This window comes from Vanacampus margaritifer, chromosome 3 (assembly GCF_051991255.1).
Source record: "Vanacampus margaritifer isolate UIUO_Vmar chromosome 3, RoL_Vmar_1.0, whole genome shotgun sequence".
In the NCBI taxonomy this organism is placed as follows: domain Eukaryota; kingdom Metazoa; phylum Chordata; class Actinopteri; order Syngnathiformes; family Syngnathidae; genus Vanacampus; species Vanacampus margaritifer.
In genome coordinates, this window is record NC_135434.1 from 7,765,270 (window position 1) to 7,785,456 (window position 20,187).

At 38.6% G+C, this 20,187-nt stretch overlaps 1 protein-coding gene across 3 annotated transcripts in view; it reads left to right on the forward strand.

The window, feature by feature from the left end:
- The window catches only part of edil3a (EGF-like repeats and discoidin I-like domains 3a), a 105,425-nt gene that overhangs the window by 23,469 nt on the left and 61,769 nt on the right, over window positions 1–20,187 (forward strand). Inside the window, exons 2-3 of one of the 3 annotated variants that reach the window (XM_077561947.1) lie at window positions 4,129–4,158; window positions 15,454–15,582. In XM_077561947.1, coding sequence (XP_077418073.1) covers window positions 4,129–4,158; window positions 15,454–15,582 — 159 coding nt within the window. Of the gene's footprint in view, window positions 1–4,128; window positions 4,159–13,888; window positions 14,005–15,453; window positions 15,583–20,187 lie in introns of those variants that run through there. The other 2 variants (XM_077561949.1, XM_077561948.1) reach the window with 2 other exon arrangements.

Sequence of the window (20,187 nt, forward strand, 5' to 3'; positions counted from 1 at the left end):
AAAAAGAAAAACTGTATTTGAAACATCCACATAATTGTAAATAGTACCACAGTTGCACACATTTGTAAATAGTTTGCGAAATTGTTTTGTCAAATTGTTACACTGTTGAATGGAAATAAACGCATTTTGCAAACTAAAAACACTTTTTCCATTGTTGGTGAAAGCGTTTTACAGAAGCAAAGCACTATTTAGGTGTTTGTGGCATCATTCATGGACAAAAAGAAGTGTACAATTCACTAGAGTGCATGAAATAACATCGTTTCACAAAAAGCTCTTTTTCTCCGTTTTTTGTTTCAAAACAGAGAATTTCGGTGAAAGTAACCATTTTCTATTGTTGATTACTGAAGAACGGAATAAGGTAGAAACAAACTTTTTTTTTTCTGATGAAAGATGAGAGTCCAATCTTTCATTTGGTCGGATGTGTGTTTCCATAGTCCAAACACAACATTTTCTGTGGACCTTGAAAGATCACTCAAAATGCTTAAATCGGCTGGCACTGGTGACAACCCGTTTTTGAAAACGACTGGCAGTCAAAGAGTTAAAGGCATCCAGAAATAGAATACGGTAGACCGTAGAAGTTCCGCCGGCGTTTCAAACTTTGTGAGCCTGTCGAACCCCTGATGCAACAAGTGTTAAACCCCTGCACATGTTCTATTACGGGCACGTATTTCCCATCCCCCGTCATCAAGTCCAGTGATGACATGCAAATGTTCCGTTTTGTAGGCTTTTTGTATCACGGACGCTGCACACAGACCTTCCTATCTCCGCTGAACACCTTGGAAGACATATCAGCACCGTGCTGGACAGACTGTCTGGTCCCATTTAGATTATGGATGTTGTTACTGCCTTCTGGCTATCAGTCAGATTAAACCAATATGTCCCAGGATGGACTCTTATCATGCTACAAAATGGATCTCCTCTAGAGAAGGAGGGCTACTCATTTAATTAATTCATCTCACTTCTTTGTTTCATCTATTAATTAAGCACGATGTATGTTCATGCGGTTTGCACAATTGAGCCATTTGTAATGTATGTCTAACCTTCCCTTGATCAACCGCCGCTACTTAACAACGTAGCATCCATTGCGATAGCGATTTCTTTTGCGCCTGCCAAATGCGCGGTTCATTTTGTTTCCACTTGACTTACTTGAGAGGACTAGATTTATCAAACCTGAGACAAATTGCCGGGGCCAGTTTTGTGTCTTGAAATGTTTTTGAACTGTCAGGGGGGGAAAAAAAGTATTTGGAGTGAGTAACAAGAAGGAGTCATGCCACACCATAATTGACAAAACTCCTTAAGTCACAGAAACAGAAGAAAAAAACAGTAAACAGAAATGCTATCCCTAAATGTACCTCACTGAATTGAATCTATTTATCTACTGTGTGAGATTAGCAATGTGAAATAAGACATGCAATGAACTCATCATGGGAAAAAAAAAATATAGATTTCAAGCCAAATAATTGTGATTCCACACTTAAATAAGGGATTAAGAAAACATGTATTTTTCTCTCCTCAGCTTTTCTATTTATGTGTGGGTGTGAATAAGTCATTTGCACTCGGAGGTGTATTTATATATTTTTCATCTTCACAAACATGTACAGCAGCTGCAGTATGCTGCGTGTTGTGCGCGTCCTTTTGACCCCTATGGAAGGAGAAGAAATGTCAGAGAAAACCGTACTAAGGAAATTGTGGATTTTCATTATTGTGGATTTTTTATTATTATTATTATTATCAGGCAAAAAAACAAATGTGCTCAACTTTTGGCTCTTTGACTTCAATTTAAGCATGATATCAAATTTAAAGAGCTGCTGAAGACTGTCAGGTAGTGCCAGTGACAACTACTCGACTCACATTCTCTACTCAGACAAATGTGATGGAAATACGATGTATGTTTCATATTTATTACCCACAGCTAGATGAAGACTGACAGTATATGTGGAACAAGATGGATGATTTTTGGTTTGTCTAAAGGAGTAATGTTTCTCAATTGCAATTGGATTTTTTTTTTTTTTGAATATGGATGAATGGTTCTTGCTGCTTGAGCTACCAACTTTATGAATAATCTTTACGCCTTCTACCGCATGACATTCAGGCGATCTATCTATCTATCATCCATCCATGCATCATCCATCCATCTGTTCATCCATCTATCTATCTATTCATCCATCCATCTATCTATTCATCCATCTATCTATCATCCATCCATCATCTATCATCCATCCATCCTCTATCATCCATCTATCCATCTATCTATCATCCATCCATGCATCATCCATCCATCATCTATCCATCCATCCATCATCTATCATCCATATATCTATCCATCCATCTATCTATCTATTCATCCATCTATCTATCTATCATCCATCCATCCATCCATCATCTATCATCCATATATCTATCCATCCATCTATCTATCTATTCATCCATCTATCTATCTATCATCCATCCATCCATCCATCATCTATCATCCATCCATGCATCATCCATCCATCATCTATCATCCATATATCTATCCATCCATCTATCTATCTATTCATTCATCTATCCATCCATCCATCCATCCATCATCTATCATCCATCTATCCATCCATCCATCATCTATCATCCATATATCTATCCATCCATCTATCTATCTATTCATCCATCTATCTATCTATCATCCATCCATCCATGCATCATCCATCCATCATCTATCATCCATCTATCATCCATCCATCATCTATCATCCATATATCTATCCATCCATCTATCTATTCATCCATCTATCTATCTATCATCCATTCATCCATCCATCCATCATCTATCATCCATCCATCCATCCATCATCTATCACCAATCTATCTATCATCCATCCATCCTCTATCATCCATCTATCCATCTATCTATCCATCCATCCATCCATCCATCCATCTATCTATCATCCATCCATGCATCATCCATCCATCATCTATCATCCATCTATCCATCCATCTATCCATCCATCCATCCATCCATCCATCCATCTATCTATCTATTCATCCATCCATCTATCTATTTATCTATCTATCATCCATCTATCTATCCATCTATCTATCATCCATCCATCATCTATCATCCATCTATCCATCTATCTATCTATCCATCCATCTATCTATCTATTCATCCATCCATCTATCTATCTATCTATCTATCTATCTATCTATCTATCTATCTATCTATCTATCTATCTATCTATCTATCTATCTATCTATCTATCTATCATCCATCTATCATCCATCCATCATCCATCTATCCATCATCCATCCATCCATTCATCCATAATCTATCATCCATCTATCCATCCATCTATTTTCATCCATCCATCCATCATTTATCATCCATCTATCTATCCATCCATCCAGATTAGTATTCAATGCTCTGAATTGAAACACGGACCTGACATTGAAGCACATTTTAATTAATTTAGCCTGGTTATTCGCAGACTGTATCGTTAGTCGGTGATAAATAGTTAACATGCTTATGACCACATGAGAGCACCGCTTGTTTTACTCAGACATACATGTGGAGTTCCATTTTTTGAATGGAGATCTCGTGTGGGCTCACCACCCCATCAGCGACGGCAATCCCATCTGTCATCCCATTTGTCAGACTCTCTTGTTCTTTCACATGTGCGTCCAGTTTTCTGGCCTATTTCAGGGCAATTTTACAAGTGATGATGGAGATAGAGGACTGCGGTAATGACTGTAGACGGGCCAAATCTCAGCCACTGTGCTGGCTTGGTGCCTGTTCGGTCAGCGGGTACAGCCAAGCGCGCTCATGTGCCTCAGGGGTTAATCTGACATTGGTCCAGAATGATGGATACATATTAGTCCAAGGCCTCCAACCAGGACATAGGATAATTGCTTGGTGTAAGCGAGGGACGGGCAGTTTGGCAGGCTTCTTAACCTGGCAGGAAGCAGGTGCGGCCTTCTTCTTTTTAAACTATGCGCGTTCTCAGATTGCATGCAAACTGTTACTACCCATATGGGAGTGCATATTGCAATTAATGTCGGTCGGCTCAGTAGTAGTCAGATCGGTGCATACTGTAACATAGCCGAGATGCTGAATTTTCCTTCGTCGTCTCCTCCCACCTTCCCCTCTCTGCAGCAGCAGATGGCGAGGAACCAACTTCAGCAGGTGGGAGATTTTACGCTTGATAACATGATTCCCATTGATTTGTGTCTTGTGTGCATGCACAGCAGTGTCTTACAGTCAGTTTGTAAGTCTTGGTTGAGCTTCGTCCTTGCTCCGCGGTCTCACTTATGCAGCTTGGCTTGAACAATTTATAATGCATTCAGAAAGTGCCTTCTTGAAATTTGCACTGTAGGTATGCGTTCTGTTTAAGACTTTACAATGCAATGTGTTAACAGAGTTTTGCCTTAAATCGGGCTGTATTGTTTTCTTGAGTGTTGGTGTGCTAATGTCATTTTATAATTCAGGGGAAAAAAGTAGTTCACTGATTTATAACTTCAGTTATCATTTATTCATGTATCTAGAGAGCACGACGCTTTGCCTCCTTAAATGTTGCTCATTAGCTCTACCTTGTTCTGTTCTGAGCTTCTGGAAGAAATTATCCAGAAACTCCCTCTGTTTTCATATATATATAAAAACCAAAAACGTTCTATTTTTAATATTGCCATGCTCCCAAAAACGTATTTATACGTTTTTTTTTTTTTTGTTTTTTTTTTAAATGCTGGAGCATACAGAAGGCTTTGAAGCAGCCTCATTATAAAAGACGGCTAGCAGGTGGCAGCAGAGTATAAGAGATCAACCAAGGCCATGTTGCAACAAGCTTCACAAGTTTTCAACAGGAATGTGAATAATGATGAAACTTAGCTATACTCTAATGCTGATTGCTGCAAAACAAAAACAGATACAAATATACATTTTTTTCCTGATGAAAGAAGAGACTCTAATCTTTTTTTTTTGGTAGGTTCCATGTTTTTATAGCAATAGAACAGAATATTCTGTGGGTCTTGCAAAATCAGTCAAAAGTCAGTAAAACAGGCGGGAGCGAAGGGGGTTGCTTCAGTGAAAATGGCTGGGAGTGAATGAGTTAAAGAGTCCACGGAAGCACGTCCATAAGAGCACATTAACTTACCGTACACTAAACAATATGACAAATAAGCAAATCATAAATAATAATAACAACAAGTATTTTTTTTGTTTAGTTTTGGAATAGTTAACACTTGCTTTTATTTGTGTGACTAATAACATGTCTCTTGTCGCTTTTGCATCTGTGACTGCTTTATAATTTTAGTAGGAGGCAATTTGTGTTTGTGTTCACATATGAATTTCAGATACTATTTGTTAGCCTGCCCACCAATGTCCTTATTTGTTAGCATTAAGCTAGCAGGCTTAAAGACAACATCATGTGGTTCCTTTAAATACACAACTCTTATTTTTATGATTAGTTTGACAGCACATATTCACTGAGAATGGCATTAAACCGTTTGAAGCCTCTTTTTTTTGGGAAGAATCGTTTACGATCTGCCAATCGGCTGCTTGCTGTAAAATGTGCTGAGTTGAATTCCGCAAGCTATCGCTGTTTAAGTAACTGATCGCAGTTCAAACTATATTTCGAAATCCGACCAAATTAGTAGAAATAAATCTAAATATTTTCGATGGGTTTGTTTAGTCTGATAGAATTAAATACAGCAAGCAATGGCTAAAGGTTTCCACATTTCACATGACAGGCAGAATGAGGAGAACAGCCGGAGAAACAATTATCAGACATCATATCGACCCAAATTAGGTGTGACTTGTGACCACTGACCTGGAACTGGACTTGAAGAGAAAATAGGACAGTTTGATGAGGGAAGTCACACATGAGACCACACAGCTTGTCATCTTTGCATATTGCCTGTATGTCACCATGTATCAAATCTGCATATTTTGGTCGTCTTGTCTCAGTGAAAAGAACATTTTGTCAGAATAGAGTTTGTTATTTTCCTTAGGCACTTTGTACCTGAGACCCCATATACAGTACGCACGTGCTTCATCCTTCCGCCATCCAATCACATTTGCATCGAAACTCGCGGGCAGAGGGACGAAAATGTGCTTCGTCTGCTAAACATGGCAGCGTATCGCCTTTCATTTTTATTGTCAATCTAGAGCAATACAACTGATAAATTGGCTCTATTTCATCTCGCTGCGCTACCAACGGAACTTTTCTTTGTTAGAATGCCTACTCACCGTATTACAAATAGAAAATTCCTTACTACTGTGACCCACTTTGAATATAGCTGCAAAACTTGGAGGGAAAGGGGTTTAGCTGAATGTGGCACATGAATACAACCAGAACAAACGTCCCCTCACCTTTTTCCTCTTGAATTCACAGTTGGTTTCATAAATAATTCCAATGTGATTACTGAATGCAGTCTAATTTTGCACAAAAGAAAATCTGTATGGGTAAAATAAAACCCATCTTGCGTTAATAACCTCTGATTATAAAAGACGCCAGGCTTCCATTCTGTATCAAGAGCCTCTCACTGTTCGGAGATCCAAATGTCCCTCTTCAGTATGAATGCGGTGTTACTTATTACATGCTCTCATGGATGCCAATTTGGTGCATAAGAGCGTTGTACGTAATATGAGAAGCCATCGTAGAGAAGAACACAGTGTGAGTCTGTTACTTACGTATTCATTTAAGAACTTCAATTTTACTTTGTGAAATGCTGTTAGAATTGAGTTACAGACGCTCCCCAACTTACGAACGAGTTACGTTCCGAGCGATCGTTCGTAAGGTGAATTTGTTCGTAAGTTGCTTCAGTGCTATATTTTGTATTATAATTTATGTTTAAAGAGAATACGTACAGTATGTACATGTACGTAATAAGATAAATAAAATGAAGTTTAACTTACTTTTGGAAGATGTACTCGATGCTTAAGGAGAGGAGGAGGAGGAAGAGGAGGATTTTATATCATGAGAGGTTCTTCGTCGTCGCTGGAATGGGCTTCAAAAGTTACTTCCTCCTCCGTAACTTCAATGTAGGAAGAAGTTGAGGGTTGATGAGTATCTTCCTTGGAGGATTTTACTAGAAACTGGCCGAAAGAAGCGATCTAACGACGATTGCACAGTTTTCTTCTTTTTTCATCATAAATGATGCGGTAGCACTGTATGGCATCATTCAATTGATTTGCAACCTTTGTGCAACGTTCAATATTTGGGTCTTGCTGCTCGAAGAGTGCGATGGCTTTATCTATGAGCGACAGGCGTTTCTTCTTCTTCCTCCTCCTCGACACGTTGCTGAGCCTCCAATGCTGGGTGAGCTCTCACAGCGCCAAGCGTCGGTATTAGCGGCGGAAAGAAGCACTACAGTACTCGGAAAAAGGTGCGCAATAAAAAATCTAACTTACAGCATCTCTTTCCGAGCATTTTTTGACATGCGCGCAGACATGTTCGTATGTACCGTTGTTCGTAACTCGAATGTTCGTAAGTAGGGGAGCGTCTGTATTTTGTCTTTCGTCATGTTATGCATGGATTGCATTTCAGGTTTAATTTAATTGTTCAATTTTCCAGTATTTTTTATTTTTTTTAATGAATCTGTTGATATTCAGATTACGTTATACATATACGTTTTGTTTGTCTTCTGGTAGTGTTTTTGAAGCTAGATAACTACAATACTTTAATATTTTCTTTCGCTGACACACTGAAAATAGTGACTGTATTTCCAGCTTGGAAACGAGAATCTCTCTCCTTCCTTCTTTTTCGAAACCTGGCAAGGCGTATATACGTGCTATCACTCCCCAGATGGAAATGCTAATTGTCAAGTTCACTTCTAGCTGTAAACAGCTGTTCCTTTTTCTTATGTATTCTAGTTTACAGTGCTTTGCTATGAACGTAGGAATGGGGTCTCGTCCTCTTCCACATGTGAAGGTCGACCGTCACTGAAAAATCGGTGTTGTCAAATATTAGGGGTGTGAATTGCCGAGTACCTTGCGATTCGATGTGTATCACGATTCATAGGACACGATTCAATACCAATCGATAAGTCAATGATTGAGATTTTTTTTTTACTAACATTTTGAAAATACTAATCAGTAAACATGTACATTAACACTGTAAGATTTGTATGAAAATATACTTCAGGTTGGAATCTTTTTCACGTTTGAACAGCATTGAAATCAAATATTAAGGCTTAATGTTTCATTAATATAACATTCTTCCATGCTTAAAGTATGAAACCTAATCCTAAATAAGACATTTTGTCGAATATTTCCATCAAAAATGAATCTTTAAAAATCGATTCGATTGTGTGCTGTAATATTGCGATAAATATTGCCGAATCTATTTTTTTTTTAAACAACCCTATCAAATATTACTCACTGCTTCAAGAGGCAGTTAATGTTAAAAAAAAATAAAATAAAAAGGAGAGCAATGATGATGACATGTCAAATCGGTAAAATTACCGAATGAACAATATTTAGCTCTCCAGAAGATAAGAAAAAAAAGAAAAAAAAAAGAGGCGGTTAATGAAAAAATGTCCGACCTGTCATCGAATTGCCAACATTGATAATATACACAGGACTGTATATGCAGTAAGGAATGTCACTTTGCAAAGTAACTGTAGTCAGATTACTTCAGATAGAGTAAGTAATGTGTTACTTTCCAACCATGACCTTTTAGATTTGCAGTACGCTGTTATTCACGTAAACCATCCTCATGACTTGATTGACTGATGAGTTGAAAAACAATCTTCAAAAAAAATATATAACCACCCACAATTTTCTGTTGCTCATGATCAAAAATCAAGAAAAAAACACACACCTTGTTTAGAGGAGACCTTTAAGGGTGGCGCTGTGACATTTCGGTGACATTTAGTCTCTGACAAGACTTCCAGAAAGATGCCGATCTTCAATGTGACCCTTGGCTTTCATTACTGTTTGACATATTCCAAGCCATTTTGCCTCTGCATGGTTCTTAATCCGTTCGACTCTAAGTGCATTTGTCTGACTTTGCCAAACGTTGATGGGCTGAAATGGCAAAAGCACATCACGGTGGTACGGGAGACGCTTCCAGCCTGAGCACTTTGCAGGCCCTGCTGGGAGTAACCGATGTCATTTGGGTGCTTCGGTGCCAACGTTGATCAGTGGAGGTGACGGATGGGTTCAGTGACCAAGAGCCCGTGAACCGTAGAGGGCCCGCCTGTAAAGAAAGACGGGGTTAAACCAGATTTGACACAATTAGGCCATGTCGCATTTGACTGAGACTCGGCCGGGCTGTACGTTCACAGTTGAGAAGCTCCAATGTAACTTCCATTACCCAAAGGTCCGTGAAACATGCTCTTTTAACGGTCTACAGTGTAACAAGGTGGATTAGTGCTGTCACTATTGAATATTTTTTAGAATCGATTCATCCATCAATTATCCTATTGATTAACTCATTCACTCCCAGCCATTTTAACCCCCTTCGCTCCCGGCTGTTTTTACTGGATTTTTACTGATTTTTCAAGGCCCACAGAATATTGTGTTCTATTGCTATAAAAACATGGAAAACCTATCAAAAGAAAGATTAGAGTCTCTTCTTTCTTCAGAGAAAAAAAGTATATATTTGTATCTGTTTCCGCGATTAGCATTAGAATACAGCAAAGTTTCATCGTTATTCACAAATCTGTTGAAAATCTGGGGGAAAGAGCTTGTCGCAACATGGCCCTGGTTGATCTCATATACTCTGCTGCCACCTGCTGGCATAAATACGTTTTTGGGACCATGGCAATATTTGAAATTTAATGTTTTATACCTTTTTGGGAGCAAATTAGTTAATCGACTAATCAGACTCATTTTAATTTTCCATTGAAGTGTTTTACAAAAGTAAAACCAGTGATTGGCGGATATTTCGTATTTTGTCTAGTGATTAAAAAAAAAGGGGGGGGGGGACTGATGTTATACTATGTTACCGGTTTGGTCATGGTTTTCGAAAGTAAAGGAAACAAATGTTGCAAATGTCTTATTTTGATTAAACATGTCATGTTTACTTTCAGTCTTGTTTACTCCCTGTCATGTTTTCCCCTTGTCTTGTCATTTCCTGTTTTATTGTGAAAAGTCTGACTCCTCTCGTTTCTGGTCACTTGCCCTTCCTCGTGTGGTGTCTGTGTCAACCTTGATTGTGTCCACCTTTCCCCATTACCCTCATGTGTCATCCAATCAGTGCCCTCAGCCAGGTGTGTCTTGTCATGTCATTAGTGTTGGTGTATTTAGTCGGTTGTCTCCCCCCTGTCTGTGTCGGTTCATTTTTGCTGTTGCAACTGTCGTAAGTCTTTCGCCACGTCACGCTGACCGCTTCTCCTGATCAGGATCCATGTCATGTTGTTAGTCTCGCCTTAGTTGTTTTGTCATGTTTTGTTAGTTCAGGTTATTTTGTATTTTGAAGTTAGTTTTTTTTTGATTAGATATTAAAACGTCTTTTTGGACTGCACCTCTGCCTCCTTGCCCTGCCTTCCCCGCATCTGGGTCCTAAAGCCCCCACCCTATTGACAAAACACAGAAGATAATTGGTCTTTTTTCATGAAAGGCTACAAAAGCCAGTGATCAATTGATATGAATTGATCAGTTGATATGCTGAAATCAAAGGATTTGGAGTTTGGACAATTTTAAATAAATTTAAAAAAGGCTCCAAACGATTAGTCGATTATTAAAATAGTTATCAATTAATTTGATAATCGATTCATCGATGAATTTTGACAGCTCTGAGGATGATGAGCTGCTTTGTCATTTTAAACTCAGCCCTACGAAATGAGAGCTGATCTGACAACGGAAGCGCGCGTTTCGCGATTGTTGTTGCGCTCAGTGAAATCGAAGCCACGTGAGACAAGCTTGTTTGTCAAGCATTAAGATTAAACACACGGCTTGCGTATTTGATCCTCTAACTCCACGACTTGACCCATTTCACCAGGAGAAATCGGCCACCCACTCAGTATTACCGTCTGACCACTCTGTGACCCCATCATAATCATTAGAACCCGGGATTTTAGTAACAGAACATCCTCTTGGGCTTCATTCATCATCTGTGAAGCTGTTTTTGCATTTTTTTTCTTTGTAACTTGTACATTGATTTTTTGGGGATTTTTTTTTTTTCCAAATGTCCTTGTCTATTATTAATTATAACAGAGAGTGTAATAGAACGAACAATACAGTTGATTAGAAATAAGCTCATGGTCTGTGACAACTGTCAAAGATGCATGGCACATACTGTAACCCATAACGTTAAACCTGAAGGCGTCTTGTGGTAGACCTCCAAAAAGGAAACAAATATGACATTCCGGCATTAAACCGCCGGACATGTTTCGGCGCCTGATTGTTTGAACTTTTTTTTGCAGCCATAAAAAGAAATCACGGCGCTCCTGCCGGTCTGCGCGCCAACTCACATCAATCACAGGGTGAGCGATGGCTCGAGCAGCTGACATTCAGACAGGAAAGCTGCCGCTGTTTGCCTGCAGACATGCATCACACAGTCAGACATCACACAACGAACACAGAGCAGTGAAGGGAGCGATACCTGACACCCTGTGGAGACGTCAGACGACGTACATATCTCTTGCCCCCTTTATCCCATTATTTTGGCGTATTATTTGACTTTAATATGTTATGTGTGACCTCACCAGTCTAAACATGACATTCTGATTAATATTACATTTGTGAAATATGAGTTATGAAGCGAAATCCAGCTGTTTTTAATCCATCACAGGGGCGGCCATTTTGCCACTTGCTGTCGACTGTTGCTCGGGTTTCAGGCAACGACCAATCACAGCTCACCTGTTTTCTGAAGCTGCGTTGTGATTGGTTGCTACCTGAGACCTGAGCAACTGTGAAGTCATCTTCTGCCGACAGCAAGTGGCAAAATGGCTGCCCCTGAAGTGGATGAGAAGGGCTGGATTTTGCGGCTTAACTCATTTTCCACCAATGCAATATTAACCAGAATACCATATTCAATGGGGATGCATAGAACATATTGTCCCAAAAAATTGTGTGTGTGTGTGTGTGTGGGGGGGGGGGGGTGGCTTGACTTCCCCTTTAATTAACCCAAACCCCAAATTGTATAATACGTTTTTTAATACGTTGTCATTCACTCCCAAAAACGTATTTATATGTTTTTGTGTGTGTTTTTGTTTTATGCTAGAGCATGCAGAAGGCTTTGATGCAGCTTCTGACATGAAAAGGTCGCTTAAAGCAATGGTAGTTATTACAACAACAAAAAACGACCAGCAGGTGGCAGCAGAGTATAAGAGATCTGCCAGGGCCATGTTGCAACAAGCTCTTTTTGCCAGTGTTTTCAATAGGTTTGTGAATAATGATGAAACTTAGCTACATTCTAATGCTAATTGCTGCAAAACGGAAACAGATACAAATATACTTTTTTTTCATGATGAAAGAAGAGACTCTAATCTTTCTTTTGGTAGGTTCCATGTTTTTATAGCAATAGAATAGAATATTCTGTGGACCTCGCAAAAGCAGTCCAAATCCAGTAAAATAGCTGGGAGCGAAGGGGGTTGCTTCAGTGAAAATGGCTGGGAGTGAATGAGTTAAGGAGATATTTACATTTTTGTAAATGAAGAGTAGAGGGTGAGTTTGATTCTTTAAAGTATATTGTTCAATCTTTTTTTTTATCTGTAGTCTTTATATTTTTCTTCACATGTTGACTTTCCGGCTCATGTTGCCATCCAGTTTCAAAGATCATAGAGTCCGTAGATCATACTTTTTTTTTATTTTATGTTGCTATGTATTGATTTTTCATTTTTTTTTTTTATCTTGATGGCCTCTGTCATTCAGAGCACAATGTCTCAGTATTTGTCAGGCACCCCCCAACCCCTTTCCCATTTTCTGCTTTATGCATTCTCCATTAGCGAGGTGTCAGCACGCTTTGGTGCCACTATAGATCGTCACGTCAAAACATCCCAGCAAGCTGTCACGCGGACTCACTCAACAGGCCTCGCCTCTGTCAAGGCTCTTACACATGGTTGTGTTCAGCCGATTTGCTGCCACTCCCATTATTAGTAATACAGGTTCTCACTTGGCACCACTTCCATGGGATTATCTTGTTTGTAATTCCCGTCCAGGGGTTAATTCATGCAAGGAGAACAATAATCTGCTTACTTTTGATGTTTAATCTTCTTTTTTTTTTCTGATTGGCTATATTTTAGCAAAACATGCTATGTGTTTGGTTCGTTTTTGACAGACGTAGAAGCAGACATGACAATTAAAATGTCATGGCTGTTACCTTGTCAAAGTGACTGATGGCACTCCATCTGTGGGATTTCTTTTTTGGGCGGAATATATTTAACTGATGGCTAGTCTATGTTAAAGTTAGTTTTTTTCTCAAGAGTACAACTTTTTTGAATAAAATATTGAATCACCAGCGTGCCTTTTAAACTAAACAGATTTGGCACAAAGTGCACAAAACATTCAATTGTGGAGAAGTAAGCACACGTAATCAATCACAATCTAGTAAAACAAGCAAACAGCAAGTGTTTGAAACTGCTTTGATTATTTTGAGCTTTAACTTCTGTCATAAACCAATAGTTTTTTTTTTTTATTTCTTTAAGTTTATTTCTCAAATGAATTTAGATCCCTTCAAATACCGCTAGCCCCTCCCTCCGGGCAAACCATTTAGGCAATCATGGGGTATATAACCAAAAAGTAACCAAAAATAACTAAAGCATGTAAATAAATAATATCTGCAACATATATCAACCATAACAAAAATCCTCCAATCACAATCCATAACTTAATATCGCAAAAACAACAACAACTCAATAAATAATAAACCAAACTACTTTTGTGGTATAGTCCGTAGCCATGTGACGCTTCAAGCGCGGCAAAAGTGGGAGTCCGGAAGTGCTTCGGTTTGGTCCAGTGTTTATTGTCCAACGACCCGGCAGAATGCAGGTGCGCGTTTGCGGTGCGTGTCGTGCGTCGTGCGTCGGTGTCGGGTGTGTGCAACCCCGGCACCAACAACGGGGAAAAGGGAATGAGTCCAGGCGGCAGGTAAACAGTTCGTGAAAGTGTCGAATCGACAGGAGGAAATTGTGTGAGATGTGTGAAAACAGTTTTGACGGAGCTCGTCTCCGCGGAAACGAAGAGTGGCGGACAGTCAGTCACAGGCGCTCCGTCACAATCGTCAACTTTTCTTTTTAAACTGAAACATTTTCTTTTGTTTTAGCTTTAAATCACAGCCAATGCTTTCTAGTGTTCACTACACTGAAAATGCTGAATCGAAACCATGGTAGTGCTAAATGTGGAACTGCATGCAAATATAGTATTTTATTACATGAGGATTTGTTTTTGTATTGTAGGAATCTTTTCATCTCTTTTTGGAGGTTGTTTTTATTTATTTATTTTCCAAAGTCAATTAGGAAAAGCAACCCGAATCGTCGTCACTTTTACTTATGCCTCCTTAATGTTTTGTGCTTTTATTTTACTTACAATCTAGTTTTGCACTTAATGATGCATACTGTATAACACTACTCACAAATGCTATTTTAACCCCTTCTGACCCATAGAGGATTGCAGTGGACTTGACATGTTTGCATATCTAAACCAATAAAAAAGTTGATCTGCATGATTTTCATGTTTAAATGTTACATATAATTTTGGTAAATTTACATTATGTTACAGCCATACTATCCTTGCGTCCACTATAACAAATAAAAACATGAGATAACTGCCTAAAAAATGTCCATTTTGTTCTTATGTGGGCAAAGAGTCAAAATCATAAAAAAATTAAAAAAGATATTTAAAAAAAATGCAGGTCACACATCAAAATTCTAACCAACTGTACGTCCACATTGCGAGGCTTCAAACAGGAAGTGACCAGTGAGCTTACGGTATCACAGAGCGTCATCGGCGGCTTGAAACTTGGGATACAGAAAGGCATAAAGGTCGAAGGTCTTGTTCATGTTTTTTTTTTCTTTGGTCCTTCCTCGGGTCTCCTGACGGCCTCACGACTTTGGCTGGAAGTGTTCGGTTTAGGTGAACGGTATGGGATTTTTTAATGGGTTTTAGGTGAATTAATGAATACACACTCATGCGCACACACGCACATGCACATACACGTACTCACCCACATACAAAATAAAAATTTAAAAAAAATTAAATAAAAAAGAGAGCGCAATGATGATGACATGTCAAATCGGTAAAATTACCGAATGAACAATACTGAGCTCTCCAGAACAAAAAGAAAAAAGAAAAAAAGGAAATGTTCATGGTTAAATCACCAGTTTTGGAATTTTGCCATTCAGCTCCTTTTTAAGAAAAGCAAGTTGTGCAAAAAGTCTTCATACACTGGATAGTTGGACATATACATTAAAAAGTTTAGAGAAGGTCAAATTAAGTTCACCAGAAAGGGTTCTATCTTTGCTTCAGGTGGTTTTTAGTTTGTTAAATAATAGCACTGAATTAATACCATTTTTTTTTCTTCTTCTTTTTTGCATGTAGGACCTTGCCACCCGAACCCATGCCACAACAGAGGGGCATGCGAGATCAGCGAGACCTACAGGGGTGACACCTTCATTGGATATGTCTGCAAGTGTCCCCCAGGTTTCAGTGGGGTTCACTGCCAACACAGTAAGTTGCACCTCCAACTTTTTTTTTTATGAATTCAACGTACCATGACACAATTAACGCTAGCCAAAAGGGAATCTTAAAAATGTTAATGAACTGCTGGTCTTTCCAACAAGTGAGAGTGGGTTTCATTTGACTAATGTATTTTAAAAACAAATGTCAAATTGGCATTGGAATTAGAAAGAGGAACTAATTCACGTTTAGTCAATACGTACAAAATATATTTTTCATCAGCACTGATGCTACACATAGTTTAATCAGGCAATTATTTCTCGAACATACGCATTGCAGGTGTTCGTGTAACATGTCAATTAGCAAGCTCCCGCTTACGCCGACCCCCCCGACCCCTTACACTAATGATGCTGTTCCGGGAGCAACACTGAAATCAGATGAGTTGTTTGCTAATCTCGTTCTGATTAAAAAGACTTAAAACAAAGAGAAATGGAACAAGTCAGCATATCAGTGTCACGTTATTATAGTTGTCTCCAGCCAGAACTGTGCGCTGCTGGCAAGCATATTCGTCATAATTCAGTTATTGTTTCCTTTTAAGCCCTCAGGGTTGCGGGAGGCTGATTCGAAATGGGCTGAATGCACTAATGTCTGCCAATTTTCCTCACAGTCATTACAGTTCGATGCGAGAACATGAAGTGAGCGAGAGAAAGGGAGATTGACAATTTTTTCATCTGGAGAGACAAATAATCAAATCGAAAGCTCCATGGTAATTAAATGATAAACAGACATAAATAATTGCTACTTTTGAATGGCATTAATGCTGAGGGAAATGATCATCTCGCACATCTTGAACTGGAGTCTGACGACAAACAAGACAGATGAGATTTTGGGATTCAGTTAGGTGATGTACAGTTTAATGCTCAACATTCTAAGTCAATTGTTTTTGAATTAATTCATTACTGTCTCCATTTTAAACTTTTTTTTTTTCCTAGCCAATGGAAGAAGAAAGATGATTATGAGCAAGAAACGCTACTTGGATGTTTTCTTTGCGTATTAACCGTTCTTTTTTTTTTTTTCTTTTTTTTACAATACCGAGGTTAGTTTATTGATCAACGACATTCGTCTCTGTTTCATTATTTAAGCCGACATTACTGTACATTGTCTTGAAGATACACTCGCAAGTGGTACTGGTCTCATTTTTGTCAACTATAGCCACAAACCTGAGGCATCGCTGCTAATCTGCCGCGCAAACCCCGCTACCTGTTGATTTCAGCGAGGCGTCCGCGCTGTCGCCAAAACGTGATTGCCGCTCAATCGATCTCAAGCTACAACCGTTATTGCAGACGGGTAAAGTCAAGTTGGCGCAGTGTAGGCAGTGAATACTATTTAGAAGCGCGAGTAGATAAACATTAATCCAAAACACAAATCCATTGTTTTAAAAGCAGTTGTGTCGTCTATCTGAACTTTAACACACTATCTTCTAGCTTTTACTGCATTTTGCTTCATTGCTCTGCCGGAGCCAAATCCAATTTCACACCTTTGAACATTATCCTTAATACGTGCATTACACATCCTGCTTGTTAGAGCTGCTTTATGAAGCCCCGCTACAAATGCGTCACATGTGGGCAGGAAGAATAACTAGTACTGTAGTTTGTGAACCTATTTTAGTTGACTTGCGTTGAGAGTCCGCGGAGGCAACCAATGTCGTTGTCAGTTATAGAGGTTTAAAATAATGTTGACAGTTTATGACTCATTTATTAGGGGTGTGAATTGCCTAGTACCTGGCGATTCGATTCGTATCACAATTCGATTTGATACCGATTAATCCCGATGCAAATCCAAAAAATTATTATTGCGATTTTTTTTTTTTTTTTACTCAAATTACACACTGTAAGATTTGTATGAAAATGTATTTATTTATCTGAAAATTCAGGTTGCAGGTCTGCTTCATGTTTGAACAGCACTGAAATCAAATATTAATGCTTAACGTTCGTTTATGGAATACACTGTCAGTAATGGCAGCAGGGATGTGATTTTTCCGCTAATTCGCGGAATTCCGCTTTTTTTATCTCCCCCCCAAAAAAAAAAAAATCTGTTTTTTTTTTTTTTTTTTGTTAGTAGTTCATTGTGTATGCACATGACTCCGACAGATAACATCTTCTGCTATAACAAAGACATTTGTGGTATGCTCTAATATGAGTTACTTTTCATTTGGTCATGATACAATTATTTGTTCATGAAATTTGAACTCTTCAACATTATTTATGTGTTAACTTAGTAATCACATTAGTTAGATATGATGATATTCTCAGGCAAAGGCAGTCCAATGTTTTTGAATGTGACTGATTTTGAGTTGACTAAAACTGCCATTTTATATGGGATAGTTCAATATACATTGAAAATTTATGCTGTTGTTTTGTCTATTTCTTTGTCATGTGAGTGCATTGAAAGTACTTAAAAACACGGAAAACCCATGAGCTCCGGGGGGCTACCCCCCCCTTGTCCCCCCACCAGGGCACTGCCCTGGACCTAGCTGGGTGCCAGTAGCACCCAGACCCCCGGCTAAATTTTCAGATAATTTCACTTTGGTCAAATCACATCCCTGTGGCAGTTTTAGAAAGACTTGACATTCAATGTACTGTACTCAACACTCCCAATATGTTTCCAGCTAGAAAACATGACTTGGATCAAGAGACAGCCCATTACCTAACATTGTGTATGAGCATTCAATTGGTATATCCAAGCTTAATTGATCATCCCAATTCCAGGTTGGCTTTAGTGTGATTTTATTGATTCAGCCTGGATTCTCACCGCCGTTCATGTCTTGTAATTGTGCGCATCACGAACCACCGCGATATCGGGAGAGGAGTCAAACATCGTAATGAACTGTCACGGCGTAACGATAGTAGCTGATTGCCTCACTTGTCATGGGGTGCCAAGTCATTTTAAGTTTATCAAGGACAAATGAAGCACAGAATTATAGACATTTTTCCTCCTCTCGCTACAAACCGTAAGTCATGCTCAACATGGCAGCGGCCTGTTGAACAAAACAAATGAACAGCAACCTGAATTGCTGATGGTTGTCTTTTTGACGGCGGGCGCTGACTACAGACTTTTTGCCGTTCCTCTCGGAACACGGCAGTCGGGCAGAACTGATAAGGACTTAATGTAGGAAACGTGAATAAGACAGACAGCGTATTTTGTCCATCGACAGTCGTTATCTCAGTTCTTGCCACAGGACAATCGGTCCGACTTAAATCTGCTTGCGCGCGGTGGCTTTTAATCAATTCCTTGCCACAGATCACACGCTACCTTTCATCAATCTGTGCTGATGCGCCTGTAGTTTTTCTCTTTATGTTCATTTATATCCTCTGTAACGTTCGCCACACTGCTGACATCTCGCCTCTGCTTGAATTTTAAGTCAGCCTAAGTTAACTTACGGCCCACGTCGTGCATGGTAAAATAGTCGTCATGAGAACCATGTTCATGCTGCATGACAGACTTCTGAGAAGGTGGCAATGCTTGGAGTTGATGAAGGGAAAATAAATGGCAGATAAGTGTTGGATATAAAGGCATGCTGTATTTCTTCACGCCAATTGTGGCAATGGACTATAAGCAATAAATACATATATTTGAATTGATGTTTTACAATCAGAATAGGGTTGTGGTAAATTGATTTATCAGTACGAACTTCTACCTTTGAGTGGTGTTCCCATGCACTTTTTTTTATTCTGAAAGGGGAACCAAGACAAATATATATCAATATACAGGGTGTCCATAAAGTCTCTTTACCATTTCAAAAATTTAATAAAAATGCAATTGATTAGATATTTTATTTAGATTTGTTCTATCGTATTCAGTGTTTATTAATTTTTTTTTTTACCTCTTTTAATACACTTCTACATGGACGCCATTAGTTGCACGAAGCACATCAAGACGGTACTCGATTTCTTGCCATGTTCGCTGTAGCATAGCCTCATCAATTGTGGCAATGGCATCAGTAATCCTCAGGTCAGTAATGATAAACACTGTGTTTTTTTTAAACACTGAATACAATAGAACAAATCTGAATAAAATATCTAATCAATTGCATTTTTAATAATTTTTTTAAATGGTAAAGAGACTTTATGGACACCCTGTATATGTATATATGTGTATATATGTATATATATATATATATATATATATATATATATATATATATATATATATCAGGGATGTGATTTTTCCGCTAATTCGCGGAATTCCGCTTTTTTTTATCTCCCCCCATTTTTTTTTTTTTTTTTAGTAGTAGTAGTAGTAGTTCATTGTGTATGCACATGACTCCGACAGATAACATCTTCTGCTATAACAGACATTTGTGGTATGCTCTAATATGAGTTACTTTTCATTTGGTCATGATACAATTATTTGTTCATGAAATTTGAACTCTTCAACATTATTTATGTGTTAACTTAGTAATCACATTAGTGAGATATGATGATATTCTCAGTGATAGTTTTTAAAAGCAAAGGCAGTCCAATGTTTTTGAATGTGACTGATTTTGAGTTGACTAAAACTGCCATTTTATATGGGATAGTTCAATATACATTGAAAATTTATGCTGTTGTTTTGTCTATTTCTTTGTCATGTGAGTGCATTGGAAGTACTTAAAAA